The 17,264-nt window shown below is 41.5% G+C and overlaps 3 protein-coding genes and 1 long non-coding RNA gene across 6 annotated transcripts; 1 reads left to right on the top strand and 3 right to left on the bottom strand.

Moving 5' to 3' along the window:
* Nucleotides 1-3,708: 3,708 nt before the first annotated feature.
* Nucleotides 3,709-5,079, bottom strand: LOC128270507 (uncharacterized). The gene is made up of 4 exons (XR_008269203.1): nucleotides 5,021-5,079; nucleotides 4,571-4,910; nucleotides 4,224-4,355; nucleotides 3,709-4,012 (listed from the first exon to the last, which is right to left on the bottom strand). It is a non-coding gene; the product is annotated as an uncharacterized LOC128270507 (long non-coding RNA).
* Nucleotides 5,080-7,294: 2,215 nt separating this feature from the next.
* Nucleotides 7,295-12,796, bottom strand: LOC128273673 (probable E3 ubiquitin-protein ligase makorin-1). The gene is made up of 4 exons (XM_053011700.1): nucleotides 12,743-12,796; nucleotides 10,711-11,823; nucleotides 10,293-10,578; nucleotides 7,295-10,028 (listed from the first exon to the last, which is right to left on the bottom strand). The coding sequence occupies exons 2-4, from the start codon at nucleotides 11,691-11,693 to the stop codon at nucleotides 9,912-9,914; spliced, it is 1,386 nt and encodes a 461-aa protein (XP_052867660.1). The 5' UTR covers nucleotides 11,694-11,823; nucleotides 12,743-12,796; the 3' UTR covers nucleotides 7,295-9,911.
* Nucleotides 12,797-14,641: 1,845 nt separating this feature from the next.
* On the top strand, nucleotides 14,642-16,343 carry LOC128273290 (antigen 5 like allergen Cul n 1-like). 3 transcript variants are annotated; one of them, XM_053011246.1, is made up of 5 exons: nucleotides 14,642-14,788; nucleotides 14,987-15,340; nucleotides 15,416-15,501; nucleotides 15,577-15,812; nucleotides 15,925-16,343. In XM_053011246.1, the coding sequence occupies exons 1-5, from the start codon at nucleotides 14,782-14,784 to the stop codon at nucleotides 16,193-16,195; spliced, it is 954 nt and encodes a 317-aa protein (XP_052867206.1). In that variant the 5' UTR covers nucleotides 14,642-14,781; the 3' UTR covers nucleotides 16,196-16,343. The 3 variants fall into 3 exon arrangements, with proteins under 3 accessions (XP_052867206.1, XP_052867190.1, XP_052867198.1); XM_053011230.1 differs by having other exon boundaries at nucleotides 14,987-15,501; XM_053011238.1 differs by having other exon boundaries at nucleotides 14,678-14,778; nucleotides 14,987-15,501.
* Nucleotides 16,130-17,091, bottom strand: LOC128273313 (antigen 5 like allergen Cul n 1-like). Its single transcript, XM_053011257.1, has 2 exons — nucleotides 16,537-17,091; nucleotides 16,130-16,476 (listed from the first exon to the last, which is right to left on the bottom strand). The coding sequence occupies exons 1-2, from the start codon at nucleotides 17,082-17,084 to the stop codon at nucleotides 16,230-16,232; spliced, it is 795 nt and encodes a 264-aa protein (XP_052867217.1). The 5' UTR covers nucleotides 17,085-17,091; the 3' UTR covers nucleotides 16,130-16,229.
* Nucleotides 17,092-17,264: the final 173 nt, after the last annotated feature.

Genomic DNA, 17,264 nt, shown 5'->3' with positions numbered 1-17,264 from the left:
CTACACAGCATATAGTTGGAAGCAGACGAGGGAAGATCAATTTTCTACAATCTGTTCGCTTTAGTCATCAACTTCTGCTCCACCGCCACCCTCTGACTGCTTCCACGGCAACTTCCGCCCCGTCTGGGCAACGAACCTTCGCCCAGTGGTGGGGCTCTGACACATGCGCGAAAACAGCTCTTTTCCATCGCTTTGGCCTACATTATGTTCATCCTCTCCACCATACCCCCACTGAAGAGCCGCTTCCTTCCAGCTATCGGGTGCTCTGGCTCTAGCTGGTGGTAGGCAGTCTGACTGTCTGGCTTGCTGTTTATATGTCTGTCTGGCGTGCTAGCCACTCCTGAAGAGAGCATTGCAGCCGCCGTACCCGCCCGCTGGATCGATTTATTTCTCAATACATGCCCAGCATATTGCCGGATGCTGCACTCTGTACAGTACCGTTTCTCTTCGCACCTTCCGTCCCACCCAGCAAAGACAGGGCAGCCCAACAAATGCGTCACCAATAATGTTCGTAAAACTTAAACTAACAAGGCCTTTTCCCTCGACAGCTATTATCGACGGAACCTGATCTTTGGCATCGAAATTAACGCAGGCAAAAAGTAGAAGGCAAGAAAAAGAACGATATATAAGCATAAGTGCACGACGGTTGCACATAAAGTGGTTAGTTAGCGAAACTGAAACTCTTTAACTGAACCGTTACTTTAGCAACTACATTCGGTGCTATTGGTGAAAATCGATGAATGCAGGATTTAAAAGAGGAACAATCACTTCGGAACTGACCAAATAGGTACGGTAACAAATTAGGTGGGATGCTTTCGAAAGCCTCAAGGATAATTCAAAATTATCTTTGCGACACGGTTCTCACATCAATGTCGCCACTCGAAAAACGTGTACAGATGGGCCAAGCCAAAATGAAGCCGGAGCCCACTAAAACGTGTCAAATAGTAGCGAATCAAACTGAAGGGACGAAGGGACACACGAAGCGAAAAAAACGATTTGACATTAATCTTTAACGTCAAATCATTTACGAGTCTGCGGATTCATATACTATTTGATACGCTCGGATTGCCGGTTCGTCTGGCCCTCCATAAAGGCTTGAACGCATTACATTTGCTGAAGTGCTTTTCGTGCTTGTGCATCAGGAATAAAAGGCAGCGTCTCGTAATGCGTAATACTTTGGCGATGCTTAGTGATGCGAGCATGGAATGCACCGGTTTCACCTCAAAATACTGAAGCTGGTTAGTTCGATTTGATGGAATTTTAATGAACCAAGGGGCAAGGACTAAGCATTGCCTGGTGTATCTAAATTCAAGGTGGGGCGCGGTGTAGAAGATCAACTATTTTTTTAAACTAACAAAACAAAGCTCAAACGGTCAGCAGGAGGATGGCTATGAGACCAGGTTAGGCAAAGGCTTTTCGTTGTATTATAACAATATTGTTGCACATTTGCTAACATTTTGAATGAATTCATATTAATACAGAATTACTTGAAGCTCTTTGAAACTTTAAGATGAGCCAGGTCAGAATAATTTGAAAAATATTGAATACAAGAGAGGAACGGTCACCAATACGGCACGACTCCTAATTGTACCACAAAATATTGGTTTTTTATGTTACAATGCAGGTTAGTGTGTCTTTGCAGCAACTTTTTATTTATCAGCTGATGTAATGTCAAAGCAAAGCTGTCGAATCAATGTTATTCGAAGAGAATCGGCTCAATTAAAGTCATTTTACTTTCTTGATGTGATTTTAACGTACGAAGTGGTCACGACCTGATACCACCCCGATTGAATGTGGCCAAGGTGCTGCGTTGCTAGTAGGCAACCGACTTTAGAACGAATTTCTGAGGTCACTCCATGGTAATCCCATTCTTTGATGGTGCTTCTTAATGAGCGATGAAACAAACAAAAAGACTAAAAAACATCATATAGTGCCAACTTTGGTGCTCTGCGATGTTGCTAGTTGATTGCGTTGGTATTGATCGGTTGATGCAGTCCGTTGAAGCACTTTTGGCGTCGTACTATCATCGTAAAAGTTCTACCCTTGCCCACTGCTCACCTCTTAGCAGCAACTTTACGCCTTTCCTCTTCATCTTGGACTTTATTCTTAGAAAGGTTCCACATATTTGCTTGGACCTTGTTTGTACCACACGTACTCCACAGCGGGGGGTTTAAACGTGTGATGAGCTCCGCAGTTTTTACTTCGTTAGATTTTCCATCATCAACAGCAGTGGGAGGTCTCTCGATGTTGCGGTGCACAGCTAAAACACGCAGGAACGCTTCCCGATGCTAGACTCATTCGCAACTTTCGTACAATTGAACGGCGGTCGCTATGCAACGGCGACACGTCCAACTAATGCACCCCCGAGGAACAACTTTTGGTCGAACACCTACCGGGAAACTAGAGCAGAGGGCCACAAGTCCTTCCTACTTTCTAGTAGAACGCGTGTACCACCCGCACCCTGGACGTGCACACGTATACAAACACGGCGTTTGTTTGTTATTAAACTTTCTGGTAGCTTTTCGACCAACTGGTCGCTGGTCGTACTTTTATTTTAAGCCGTTTTCTGCTGTACACTGCTATTTACACGACACGAAATTTCCTGCTACGTGGTAAAGCCAGACCACGCAACGATGCACAAGGAAACGAGCCTTTGCTGGTGGAAAATTTGATGTACGCCTTGGTACGATTTTCGCGTATTTCGTTATGGTCACTTTTAAATCACTGCTAACCATCGTGCTCCCACATGGTTCAGTAACACACACACATGCGTGGCTGTGAGGACCACGGAGCACAGAAAATAGCCGATCAAAATATGTTTTATAGTCACTGGTGTCGCGAAAAAGGGCGAACCGCTCGTCGCTTCTCCGAATATACACAACAATAACTAACCTTTCACACCCCGGACTGAGCAATACTAAACCCCTGCAGCGTACAGCTAGCTGCCAGACCCGACTACGCGATCGCGTTGCTAATGTGGGAAGTGAAAGAAATAGACATAATAAGAGAAAGCGTAGTAGAAGGAGTAAAAGAAACAATTCAAGTTGATGACGAGTCAGGTGGAGCTCTCACACTTTGAGCTAAACTTGAACCGATCATTATAAACAGACATAACTCAGCAACTGCTTTCCATGTTTTAAACATATACCGTTTCTGCGGCAAAGAACATTGTCGTATTAGACTTACCACAGAAGCTTCTCAATAGTTTATTTATCCTATATAGGCTACAAATTAAAGCATATTCGTAGCCAAAAGAGATTCATTTTGTTTAATTTAAATAAAACCCAGTTTGGCTTAAATGTGCAGTCTTGTTTGCTGGCGAACTGGCAGTACGTATGTCGGTTCTAGGTCTTTCACACTGAAAGAAAAGACAGCCCACAGACGATTTGGTAAGAATAGTTGCACTTTTATGGGGATTGTTATTTGCATCTTTTGAAGTGGCGGTTCGAACTTGCAGGACATTTTGGTGTTTTAGTTTAAAATCGCAAATAAAGTATTCGTAAGATAAAATGTCTGCTGTTTGGAGACGGAGTTACACAGACCAGTGATCAAAATTTAATTTATAGCAAACTAATTTCTCACATGTGGGGGGGTACAATCGTGCACAGACGAATCGTGGATTTGTAATAATGTATCACAAAAAATGCGCTAATGCATTAGTTACGACCTTCTTTGAAATTGTTACTTTTTATTTCAATACTTTCTCACTTACTTAACCGGCTACAACCGACGAGCGGTCTTGGCCTGCAGAACCCCAATGTTGCAATATTTACAATAGCATAATTGATGGTTACATATTTTTGCTACGTGCGTCATCTCACAGGCTTGGGCTTTCTCGACTTCTCGGCCTTCTCGATTCGACAACCGTGCATCGTTGGACTTAGCAGCTGCCGGCCTAGTGGTGGCGGGTCGCAACGCATTTGTCAATGCGGTTTGTCTTGATTATCTCCTCCAACCAGCTTTCAGTCAAAGGCCTATTCTTTTCAGTAGAGTGGTGGGGGCACACGTAAAACTGAAAGAATGCAAAAATTTTTTGGTTTTTTTAATAAAAATTTATAGTAAAATGAGTAATGAGCAAACCCACTTATGACGTTATGGGCATCTTCAGACAGATAATGTCAACGTAAGGGGTATCTTCAAGAAATTGTTATTTTCAGGTGAAGAAATTCTGTCATCACAAGAAAATATGTTTCTAAATTGAATTTTTCATGTAACGAACTCACTTTTGCTTGGCGTCTGCTTGTCTACGGTGGTTTTTGCCTTTAACCACAAAGTTAAGATGAACTAATGACTATCGGTACTCGTCGTCGTCGTGGGCCGATACTTTGCAGCAGAGTGCTGGGGCATATGGAAAACTGTACGAGAAAAAAATGTTTGGTTTTCCATGAAAAAAACGTATAGTAAAATGAGTAATGAACAATCCACTTGTTACTTTATAGGCATCTTCAGACAAATAATGTCAACGTAAGGGGTATCTTCAAGAAATTGTTATTTTCAGGTGAAGAAATTCTGTCATCATTAGCACAAGAAAACGTGTTTCTAAATTTAATTTTTCATGTAACGAACTCACCTTAATGGGGTTGCCATCATGTTTGGTTGACTACGAGTTGTATCTCAGTTCACTCTGCTTTGTGTTAAGATATTTGTCAATGGTGAGCTGCTTTTTGCTCGGCATCTTCTCCTTGTCATCTGTGGTGTTTGCCCTTGCTTCGGCATCAGAGCAATTATTACAGGTACATTTCCCGGAAAATGATTTTAGCTACGATTGTTATCATCGTTGACGACGACGAGACGTTGTTCCATCGTTCCCAGTGAGGTAAAGAATCCAACCCGATTTTTTTTTATTCAATGCTTCTAATGCTTGGCTAACGCATCCTCGAGGATTAGCCATGTGCTTTGCTGTCATCGTGCTGTTAAGAGCAAAACAAAATATATGGTTTTTAACTTACATTCTGCATGGAAGAATACGGGATAGCCCTCAAAGATTGGTTTATTCGTGCAAACCACAATCGTAATTTACCTTTCGTACAATTGTTTTCCACGGAGAGTAACACCGAGTCGTTATTGTGCCGACCAATCCACAATGTGAAGTTATTTCAATACCATGTCGCGCGCAGTGTTACCAACTGCGGTGATGAACGAATGAGTTCATCCACGGGTGTAAGTGCTTATACCAGTGTATACCATTTTGTATAGCACTTTCTAGCTTTATACCATTTTTTCTCTTAAAGCTTAAAGCTTTCAGCACTTAAATTATAGCAGTTCATTAATTCATTCCATTGAATTCAGTTGCTTACTCGTCTACATAAAGTTTGAGTAACAGACTTTTTAGGTAGCAAAAGTAATTGTGAAAAAGTAACAATAACAACAGTTAGGAAAATAAAATAATTTGAAATATTGCCTTGGAACACGCTTTTTCGCATTCCTGCCCCTCCGTGGTGGGGGCATGAGCAGGTTCAACGGGAATAAATTAAAAAAAAGGGTCACGAAGTTTGCGGAACACGTCGTTATCTACGTCATGATTCCTGCGAAAGAGGGAGGAGCTGCTGGCGGTAACGGTCGCTCCTCACTCGCGCCAGGTGCCCTAACGAATGAGATACTGTGGAGCCTGGAGAGTTGGGAGCCAGGCCTGCTTGCTGTGCAGCAATGCTGCTGGACTCAGGGCTGAGATTACTAGACATAGGACAACCGCTGTTGAGCAACTTTTGCAACTTATTCTCAGCTATGCTCTGCTAGCTAGCAGCAAGTAAGCAAACCACCAATTTCCATAAGCATAGGCATATTACATATAAATACGGGCCAGCCCGTTCTTCTAAGACAAAAAAAAAAGCATAGGCATATTATAATTTTTAATATAAGCATAGCGACTATATTAATAGAAGGTTACATTATTCGTACCAATAAAGGGCGGTGAACATTCGCACTCCTGCCCCCGGGCTTTGCACAGGGTCCTTGTTTGGGGGGAAGAGAAATCAGGAGGTTTCTTCGTATCGGGAGCAAAAATAAAACATGTTGGTGAATTCGAACTAACGAAAAGTGTATGATTGAAACATTTTCATTTAATTGGGCTAATTACAAAGCTATAGCTGTGGGGATTAAATTTCTAACCGAAATAAACGAAACTCTATCGAATTACGTAAAGGTTTGGTGATGTTGGCTATACCACCTGCCGAGGATGTTATGTTTATTTATACCATTTCTATAGTGCTTTCTCTTTTCAATATCAATCATCTACAAATGTGTTCCTTCTTCACAGACTATTTCCTTAAGACCTACTAAACCGGTGTTCTTCTGAGAAGCTTTACCTAGCGTGGTTATATGGTGTTCGATACAGACGGTAAGAAAATTACGCCGGTGTTTTATCCGTTTTGAAATTTATGGTGGAATGATTGGGAAACTTTTTTCAAACACAGTGTAAAGTTATTAATTGCTCTAGTATTTCTGCGTAAAAAGCTAGCGATTCCAAAGTGTCTTGCCTTAGTAATTGAAGACAATACACAATCCTGGACAGACTTCGAAAAAGGTTTGAAATGGACCATACTTTGACCCAGAACGTTAACCATAAAAGTATAATCGATTTTTACCATTCGTTAGATTTGGATATTTGTGACTCAGTGAAGTTATCCTAATGAAGGTAACATTTTGATGAAAAAATATCTGTTCGATGTAATATGTATATGTAATAAAGCAATACCAAATTTTCAAATAAACATCGTCGGTGCGAAGACCTTGAGGTCTGTACAGTTGGACACAGTTGGCAGTTACTTTTACTATGATTCATTGATGCTATGTTTTGAAAAACGTACCTGTGAGTTAATATGCTGAACTTGTTCAAGTATAATTATTTTATAAAGTATAAAATTATTTAAAAAAAATCATATAATTTCAAATTCAAATTCAATTTTAAATTCAGTATAAAATTCATAATGATTTCTTTATGAATTTTCACGTCACTTGAAGCAATTGCCCCTCAAGCCAGTCAGTTGGCATTTAACATGCATAGCATGTAGGAGTAAGTAGCACGTTATTCCTTTCGTCGTCGTTAGTTTTTCCCTCGTCTTAAGAACCATCCGTCTTCTTGTCATTAGACGATGGGTTTGGTATAAAAGCATTGCAAAGCACTAAAGATTTCATTAGGAAATTAACAGACGTTAGAAAAGAGAAACCGGTATTGACTCAGATTCACCATATTACCCATCATATTGTGCGCATTTCCTGACTGACGCAGTTATGTCAAATTTGATTAAACAATATTTTTACATCGTTTGAAAGACAAGTGATAGTTTTTGATACCTTTAAAATTTGGTTGCTCATACGGTTGTAACTGGTGCAGCCGAAGTAACATTCTGCGTATGTTGCTTCATATTTTGCGTACAATAATTTTAAATTTGGTTCCTTCCAACTGTTCCCTATGTGTAAATAGGCATACTTAGCTATTGAGACACCCTTATGATTATGTATATGTTAACAAATGTGGAATCGAACGAAACCTATCTGATTGACGATGCAATACTATGTTCTGAAAGCTGTGCCCAGTAGTTTCCTATCTATTTCGTTTTACTCCATGAGTTTCCTTTTCTCTTTAGGTTAGTTAATCAACATCTCGATGATAATAAAGTAGGAGGTTTATCTAACAGGTGGCCTGATATACACAGAAACACATACACGAATTTAGTACAACGAAATGCGGAGCAGAAGTTAAGGCATCTTTTTACCGGGTCGGCTAGGTGCTTCGCACTTCCAAACAATAAACTAATCGGAACGAAAAATTATGAGAAAAATGAAATACAATAAGATTCAGGAATCAAGAAGATTAGAGCAATAAATTGGTTCTTTTACCAGTGTCGGATCCATGTGCCAACCACTGTATGATTCAAGGCGACTTCTTATACTTTGAAATATTTCCAATAAGATGTGAAAGGTTTACTAACGACATATAGTGTAAACTATTACTTGCGACTCTAAAACGGTCAACAACAATCAACGGCAGTTCTTGAGTCGGCAGCTTTAGGCGTTTTTCCTACCTATTTTCAAATACGTCAAGGAAAACCCAATTCAAGTGCGGCTTTAGGTGTGTTCGTCCATTTTTTAAATTTTATACTGTCAACCAATAAACTCTTCAAGGGCTAATAGTATCCGCGAATCCGTGCTCGTTTACTTTCAACGTTTTCTATTTTTTCGTCTTTCGGCCGATTTCAGATACACACATATTCAAAAAAATAATTTGCCATGCTGTCGATGTTTTTCTTTTTCATATTGTATGCATTTCTTTAACTCTTTCTACAACTGTCTCATATAAGCAAATCTGTTTATGTTTTCCCAACTGCCAGCATCCATCAACGTGAGATATATTTTATTATATTCTGAATGCGCATGAGTGTGTTGTTTTTATTTGTTTACTTTTCATTCTGCGAACATGAAATTAACAATATGTACATATTACTGCCACACTGCGAAAAACGTAGTGTAGGTATGTTGGTTCCGGAGGAACAAGGAGGAACATTCCATTTTTGCGATTAGAGAATTATATAAGGATAAACGGAAGTTCGATTAGGCAAGCATTAAGCGTTTGCTTCACCCTTTTGTTCAATTCACAAAAAAAACAAGAATCGTTTTTCGTGCTTCGATTCTCATCCTGCCTAACGATGTCTGATTAGTATGCTGGATGTAGTCTTAAGCATGTTTTTACTGCTATATCTGTTTTCGTTCGTAAATTTGTTAAATAATTTGAACGTAATGTAGTATAGCGGTCAACAAAGTATTCAGGGTGTCTTATTTTTCTTTCTTGGAGAATCATTGCGCGAAGATTGCCAGAAGATAATGCAATTTACAATTTTTCGAATGGCGTGCTCCTCCTGGCCAAAGTACCACATAGCTCCACACCTTCAATAAAAATCCTCAGCAATAGCCATGAAACAGAACTACGAGGAAACATGATTTAACTATATTCATGATTATGCGAAACAAAAAATAGACTGGACTACACTAAATAAGTAGAGATATGCTATATGCAGAATATAATAAGAGTATCAATAAAGCATTTGAAACATATGATACGCATGCTGACAAATAGCGACGTCATCGCAAGCTCGCCACAGAATGCGCATTCAATGACCATTCTTAATTGAACGTCCTTGTACCGCTTAATGGTGAGCTTGTTTAGTTGTAGCCTGGCTTAGGAATGAGACTATGTTATTGCAAAAATTGTACAATTATAACGTGAACATGAGGTAACACAGTACAATTGGCCGCAATAATAAATTTGTGGGAGACAAAAAAAAGACAATAGGAAACAACAACAAAATAAGCAAAAAGAAAGAGTGGAAAGAAGAGCGTGTTTGGTAGCAGTGCCCTTCCAAAAGCCTTCTTAAATTATGATCGTCCTTGAGCGATATACTTGGTTGCCTAATAAAGGGATCACCACACTATCAGCAAAATGGTACCAAAATTTGGCATCCTGCGACAGGGCGCATCCTGGAATGTGATGTTTTGATTTATGTAGAAACGCAATCCTGTTTTTGGAAACACCTAGCGCACGCAGAGACTAAAATCAGGTCGCTGGGCTAGTCACTAAATGATATACGTTTCTGCCTAAAACTAAACATCACATTTGGCAATGCTAGCACAGCACACCGAATTCACAGTATTCAACCGTTCTGCTCTCAGTTTAGTTCAACCTCAGCTCTCAGGGCCACATACATACAGCTTGGCCGACACTCGTTGACAATTTTCGAAAAATGGCCCATCCTTAGTTGTTCCACTTATTCAATAAATCTATCTCTACCATTCATTTGCGCTTCTCTCTTACTGTCCCTTTGCTTTCACTTCGCTTTAACTTTTGATTGACGATGTACAGTTGCGATCTACAGTTGTTGCGATATAACTGGCTCGAATCTTTTTCATAAACCACTTTAAACCTCGAAATCAAACAGATCGGACACATCCGAGTCTTCTTCATCCGAAAGCAGATAGGTTACAAATTCATCCAGTAACATGCCGCGCTGTTGGAGTATTTGCGCAAAAAAATCCTATAAAAGATAGAGAAAGAAAAATAAAAAAGTTAGAGCACACACAGAAAGTATCCTTAGAAATCGAATGAGATATTCATAAACCATACAGAATCATTTACAAAACGCGTACAAAACATAAAATTCCTGTTACCCAGAGGTTCGCTCGTAGATCATCTGACTTAGTTGCACCGATTTATCGGTTCCCAACGCACCGTCAGGATCGAACCCTGACGTACCCCTTTATGCAACCTGTTACCCGTACCACTTTATGCAACCTGTTACCTGAAGCTCCAAGTGATGGGTCCGGCGACGTCTTTGGCCACTGTTGCGATCGTGCTGGCGAGAAGGTGCCCCCACGTCAACCAGATTTCCATCTGGTAAAGCGTGGCGATAGAAACAACGGTTTCCGAATGGACATTTCGCCGTGCCCATGCGGAAATGCTTACAGTCGGTCCATTTGCAAGCCTTTTTGTAGTCACCGATAAGCCGGTCTTTTTCGTCTCCCGCCTCAACCCATACGATGCTAGGGCACACGAAGTCCGAAGATGTACGACACGTTGGACAGGCGCTGCAAAAAGAAACCGAAAGCACTACTTAAATCGATGATTATTGCAAAAAAAACGAAGTAAAAATGGAAACATGGCTCTTATTTTCTTGACCGAAAAGCAATAAGAAAGCCATGGGAGACATCAAAATTTACCGTTTGATTTTGTTTTCGAAGTTTGATGCCTTGCGCCAGGTACGAATACACGCGAGACAAAAGATGTGGTTGCAGTTCGGAAGAATACCAAACCGCTGCTCGCGAACTGGTTTCTCAAAGATCACTTCGAGGCATATACCGCAAGTTTTGTCGCGCGAACGCTGCACCGCGAATGAATGCTCCATGTCCAGCTCGTGTTGCTTGATGCACTCGGCGTTATGCTTTCGTTGCTGCTCGTGATTAGAGGGATGCAGAGCGTACTTGCCACAAAGTTCACAAAGGTCCCCGTGTACCAGGCGACAATCCTTGAGTGTGCAGATCCCGTGGCGCTCGTAGTAGTTGCATATCTCAGTATCGGCTGTCACAACAAGTTCAGACCCATTGTGGTTGTCGTTTGATTTTACGATGCTGGCATATGACAAACAGTTGATGGCGCTAGTGCTTGCACTGCAGTCCTTAGATTCGTTTACTGGCTCACTGACTGCTTGTTGTGGTTGTATCTGATGGTCATGGGATCCGCTACATGCGGCTGCTGTCTGATCAAGCAAACGAGAGCGCGGCACAAAGACGGGCGCGTTAATCCACTTCGACGGATCAAACTGTGATTTTTGTTGTGCAGTGCTCTCTCCTGTAATAGGCTGCGACTTGGTGCTTTGATTTGTTTCCTCTATTCTGGTTGCTTTACGATTCCTAGTCGGTGATGACGATGAAAACGATGGCGTCTGTGATGGTTGTGGCTGTTCGTGCTGGGCTACGCCTTTTGTTATTACCGTTGACACGATATCTGGTGTGTTTCGTCGGTCCGTACTAGAGGAGGTGAGTCCATGGACAAAGCGACACTCGGTTCCGAAGCGACAGAACCCTAGCCGAAAGAATTGGCATGTGTTTTTCAATGGTGCGTTCGGATGCGCAACCCATTCCGTATCAGGATGCGGTGTGGGTGGACGCTCATCAGTGTGCGGCATTGTGATATTTGTTTCCATTACGATCAAGTTTGAGGGTTTAATTTGCTTGGCAGGATAGTTTGACTGATGGTTTGAGTGAGTTGCAGTTGGGTGCCCAGCACGATGCGATTTTCTGCACTACACACGGAGTGGGATTCTTATCATTCGGCTCCATAGATGAATGTGCGCAAATGATAAAAAAAAGAGAAACAAAAGACAGTTAATCTTCAGTGTTTAATATTTGTAGCTGAATAAAGTTTCAATGCACAATTTTGTCATCGTCACTGTCTCCTCTTTGTCACTACTTCTGTTCTATCAGAGGGTTATGTCTTGATCAACATTAAATATTGGCAAAATGGCCCCGGCAAATGGCATAAAAAAAAACATAAACCATACTATCTCTAATCTACACAACTCCAATAGTTCAACACCTTAGTGAGTAACAAGGTACACAGTTAGAGCAAATAACCTTCAATCTGGAGCGGGGTCTTTCTGGAAGAACGTAGTCTGATCCATTTTCCATGATTTCCTTTGACAGGATGTAGCGAAAATGAAAACCCACGTTTTTACGGGTCTAATCACCCGTCCGGTACGGACAGATGCACAGTTTACTTCTTACAGGATGTGCGTTGTGGTTATGGAACAAATACAGCACAGTCTGTTCCTTAAGATAGACATGAAGGACTAATATATTCCAACTAAAAGATACAATAGTACTTAAGTAATGTATGTATGCTTGTTTCAAATAGTAGATTCATGAAATGTCTAGTTTTAGGGTACAGCAACATAACTTCAAGCTACGCCTCACTTCCTGAATATTCACTCTTTTAAATGGCGGTTTCGTAGAACGCAGATAGCGAACGAGCGTACAATGGCATTTTTCATTAGTTTCTCTCTCTTCTTCGCTTCCTCTCTTTTTCTCATACTCGTTCTCGTTATTAACAAAAGACCAATACCGTGGATATGTGACCTGTGATCCCATTCGTTAAACTAATCGACGACGAACAATCGAAGTGACACTGATTTTGGAAACAGTTTGTGCGCAAACTAGTGAACGAAACTTAACACATGATTTCTGATCATTTTACCTGCACACTTTGAGCCTGCAAAAGCGGTGCTGTCTACCAGCGTCGAGGTTAACTGCGCTCGGATGCGCTCATTCAAGGGGCTAGATTGACGTGAAGGAACGCAGAAGTGGTTTTTACAACGTCTGTCAAAATTGAGTGCCCAATGGTGCCTAAAGTTTCTCGATTGAAAATGCGACGACAGAACTCTTCGAATACCGTGATTCCAAAACAGTTCAACGGTTCCAGAATCTTCCAGTTTACCGGTCACGAAAGTAATATAATATTGCAGTTAAATATGCTTGCTCTCGCAGCAATATCAGTATCGTTGCTTGTTCACTTATGAAAGGAATCAATCACATGAAACATATTATGTATTATTTGGGATGCAATGTTACTCGCAACATAAACGTTGTTTTTTGTTAATTTCAATTAAAATCTTAACACCTTTCATTTATATGAATACCAAGAAAACTTAAAACAAATTATAGGAATAAAACTAGTTTTGACTTTTCGAATACGTGATAGCCTGGTTACGCTGCAGCTACGTTCATTTATTGGGCGGAACTCACTGATATTCATTAGCATTCGCGCATTCAGCGCTTTAGGCTAATGAATGCTCTTCATAGAACTGTCGATATCTCTTTATGACCGCCCGATAAAATTGGTATAACTTCCGATTCACAGCTGGCTCATCAGCTCTGTTTATAGCTCGAGCAGCTCTACAATGTAAGGACGAGAAAATTGAGAAAGGTCGTGACGCAGATCGTAAGCGAAACAGAACATCGATGATAGCATCGGCATGCAATGCTTGTGGGTATGTTATACGCGGAAGAGACCGATGGATGGGCAGAGGATGCAGTTGATCTGACCAGCCTTTACTAGTGTGCTTGAAAGGTGTAGGATGTCATGCTAGAGGAGGGCGCTATGTAATGCTGACTGTGAGGCCGGTCGCGATGGGCGCCCAGCGTCTTATGATAAGCCTTGGTTCTATGGCCAATTCAATTCTAGGGGTCAAGCAACAATTATTTGAGCTGCATTGTATGCTATGCTTTTTTATTGACACATACGGCTGCATGGAAACTGCCTGCGGGTACGCGGTCCCAATGGATACACTGTTTTTATACCATTAATATATTAATTGAAAAATTGCAGTTGACCTTTTAAGACTAATTCACCGTTTATTGGATATATTACATACTCACAAGGAAGTTTATGTTCTGGAAACGACATGTTTTTCCTGGTTTTTCACGTAACATTGCAACTACGAATACTACAACAAGAAAAATGTTCTTTCGCTACTAACGGTTTTTAGAGAATTAGGAGCAAGTATGTTGAAGAGTTCACCGCTCACACTCCTTGATCTTCTTCTTGTTCCCATTAAAAAGACTTGGAGCGTTAAGCTTCTCATCTTCGTCTCTCGTGCAGATGGAGCCTTCCTACGCTCCTTGATATTGCATGATCACGTGGAAACGAATTGTTTCATAGCGACCCAATGAACACTTGACCCACGGCACGTACATTGCTCTTCACGCAAGAGGCTGATGTTATCTCTTCACAGTAGCCCGCTACAAGTGTGTATTAATGATGTAGCGGTAATTCATTGTTAATAAAAACACCAATGTTCTTTAGTTTCCGGTTTTCTAATTCGGAGGATCGTTTTTTGTTGATTTGTAAACCGTTAAGCAAATAATTCTGCGTGAAGACGATGAAATGCGAATTCATTAGAATAAGGGTCATCTGCCACATATTAATCACTTTGCCCGATGAGGTTTACCGCCACCGCCAGAGCTATTTCAGGAAGCGAGCTGGAACGGGGATGTGCTCAACGGTGTCTGTACAGGTATATAAGACCGTTTTCTCGCTGCCCCAAGAGATTAGTTGTCGATGAAGCGGTGAGCTGCTACTCAGGAGAGTAGTTTGCGTATTTGCAGAGACCCTCAGCCAACGAGCATTACCCGGTCGTCGAACAATAATCCCATCTTATCGATTCAATCAAAAGCATCTGAAACGAAATAGAAGGGAAATAGAAACGATCTAGCCTGGAAACGAATTTAAAGGTAATGCGAGGTAAGACAAGGAGATGTGAAATGCCTCGAAGAGATGGTAGTTCAAAATCAGCGTAAACAATTGTTACGGTAGGGAGGCTGTAAGTTATTCCGTTATTTTTTAAGTGGCTCTTTTATTCGGAAGCCTAGAGGTTATTTCATGATTAATTGTAATCATTAGGCTAATAGACTGTAAATGTTCGCTCATATTTTTTTGTAGGGATGAACGCAGCTGTTAATGCACAACTGTTGGTACTGCAGTGGATACTAATAGTCACCGGGGTGCGAGCATCGCAAAAGCTAGATGCTAGTCAGACGACAACAGTATTCTACAATGCTGATCTGACGACGACGACGGGTGCGTTCAATACCGACCTTACTTGGTCCTGGGATGAGGCAACTACCAGAGCGTTCCAGACGAGTGATGTAACCGTAACCGATTACCACGTCGACGATAATCAGGAACGGGTGGATAGCGCTGCATACCAGTACTATTGCCAACCAGAGCTGTGCCAACGCCGCAATAGTGTTGGGGAGCAGCTTGTCCTACAGCACGTGGCATGCACTTTTAATGGTTCGTTCAGTGCACAGTGTCCACCGGGGCGGATGATATTAAAGATGGACTCTCAGCTGCGGCAGTTCGTTGTAGATATACACAACCAGGTGCGCGATGCGTTGGCCAGAGGTGTCGATGTTAATTTTTCGTTTGAACCTGCGTCTAGAATGCCGACAGTGGTACGTTTGTATAATGTAAACATTGTTTTAAATGGTTCTTAGTTAATTGTTATTTCATTCGTTTTCTAACCACAGACTTGGGATGATGAGTTGGCGAACTTAGCCGAGATCAATATACGTAGCTGTAAGTTGGAGCACGATGAGTGCCGCAGTACGGCACAGTTTTTGCAGGCTGGACAAAACTTGGCTACCGGCTCCTTTTATGTAGAGCAGAACATCTTTGACATAGTCAAGAACCTTACTATGCTTTGGTTTGACGAGTACAAGGATGCAATGCAGGAAATTCTAGACCATTATACCACCGAATACAAGTAAGCGCTCTTTACGGCTACTGTGTACGACGGCTATCTCGTTTCCTACCAGTTGATGTTTGGTAGGGTGGGTTGTCTGATTAACTTTAACTTTCGAACTTTTACCATACAGTGCCACCATCGGCCACTTCACGCAGATGATTTCCGATCGGACAACTGCCATTGGATGTGGTATTGTGATCTACCCTAAGAAGACGGAAGACTTTGTGTTCAAGGTAGTATTGTACGCCTGTAACTACGCGATAACAAATATCGTCGGACAATCCGTCTACCGCAAGGGAGTAACGGCAAGTCGTTGCGTAACCGGAAACAATGCCATGTATCCTGGTTTATGCAGTGCTGAAGAGAACAGATTTATTAAAGCTATTTCCGCGTATGTTTGAAAACCTTTGTTGAAATTTTATTTCTCAACTATCACTATAACGAGCAGTGCTGACACAAATGACGAAAACGCCCATTTTTCTCACAAGCTCCTGGGTAGGAAGCGTTGACGCTACAAATCGGTCGGTTGATAATGTTGATGTAAGAATAGTTGCAACAAAGGATGTATGTTGAGCATACGTTATGATGGCGGTGCTCCCTATAGGATACCAAAGAGCATCCCATTTTGCAAACGTTACAGTTGATCAGTTGAAGAAAATGGCCAATTTGAAATTTTCGTCCGCTGAAATCAAACACACCACAAAATAACAATAATATACAGGCATCAATTGTAGACACGTACGATGAGATATGCGAATAGTGTTTAACATCGGTCGGCTTTGTATCCAGGTGCTCCGCAAACCATCGGTCGATCAGATGCAAAATTACATTATGATGCACGTTGATGTTAAGTTCCTTCTCTTTGTTTGTTGGCACACACTTCGTCAATTTGCCTAATGTTTGGCCACTGTACGGGTGGATGGGTGTGGCACGACACTTGTCGTGGCCGAATTTGCAAGAATTCACATTGAGTCTGCATAGATCGGCCATTTCCTCGTCCCACGTGACAAAATGCATTGGCCCGTAGAGCTCGTTGAAACCGTTTACATTGCCAGAAGCAAACTTATCGCGTAGATGATTTACATGTGCCGTTATTTGATGCCTGTAGTGGCGTAGATTGGTGAGGTTAACGCCACTATATTTGAGACAATCTCCATGCAACTGGTCGGTGTTCCCACAAGCGATGTGTTGGGGGCAGAGCGAACAATAGCGATCGTCTCGGTAACAAAAACCACTAGCAACAAAGATCAGTAGCCAAGCGTTGCCACGAATTGACCACCCAAACGCCATCTGTAATCCTTCCGCGACTGAACAGCTATGAGTCTGGGTGAGCTATATATTGTATCATGGGCTCTAGATGGTCGTGACGCGTAAAACATTAAAATTTTCCTATAGAGCTATATATTGTATCATGTGCTATAGAGAGTCGTGACACGTAAAGCATTAAAAGTGCATGTAAAATATTCAAGC

The sequence above is a fragment of the Anopheles cruzii genome, chromosome X (genome assembly GCF_943734635.1).
Source record: "Anopheles cruzii chromosome X, idAnoCruzAS_RS32_06, whole genome shotgun sequence".
Lineage (NCBI taxonomy): Eukaryota > Metazoa > Arthropoda > Insecta > Diptera > Culicidae > Anopheles > Anopheles cruzii.
The sequence above is the reverse complement of the archived record's forward strand: the minus strand, read 5'-3'. Positions and strand labels throughout refer to the sequence as shown.

What these genes read in the sequence shown, in the direction of transcription:
- LOC128273290 (XM_053011230.1), top strand. An exon ending in CGTCTAGAATGCCGACAGTG is followed by an intron (nt 15,502 to 15,576) that starts GTACGTTTGTAT and finishes TTCTAACCACAG; the next exon opens with ACTTGGGATGATGAGTTGGC. An exon ending in CATTATACCACCGAATACAA is followed by an intron (nt 15,813 to 15,924) that starts GTAAGCGCTCTT and finishes TTTACCATACAG; the next exon opens with TGCCACCATCGGCCACTTCA.
- LOC128273673 (XM_053011700.1), bottom strand. Translation starts at nt 11,693, where the DNA reads ATGGAAACAAATATCACAATGCCGCACACTGATGAGCGTCCACCCACA. An exon ending in TTCGAAAACAAAATCAAACG is followed by an intron (nt 10,579 to 10,710) that starts GTAAATTTTGAT and finishes TTCTTTTTGCAG; the next exon opens with CGCCTGTCCAACGTGTCGTA. An exon ending in CCCATCACTTGGAGCTTCAG is followed by an intron (nt 10,029 to 10,292) that starts GTAACAGGTTGC and finishes TATCTTTTATAG; the next exon opens with GATTTTTTTGCGCAAATACT.
- LOC128273313 (XM_053011257.1), bottom strand. Translation starts at nt 17,084, where the DNA reads ATGGCGTTTGGGTGGTCAATTCGTGGCAACGCTTGGCTACTGATCTTT. An exon ending in CACTATTCGCATATCTCATC is followed by an intron (nt 16,477 to 16,536) that starts GTACGTGTCTAC and finishes GTTTGATTTCAG; the next exon opens with CGGACGAAAATTTCAAATTG.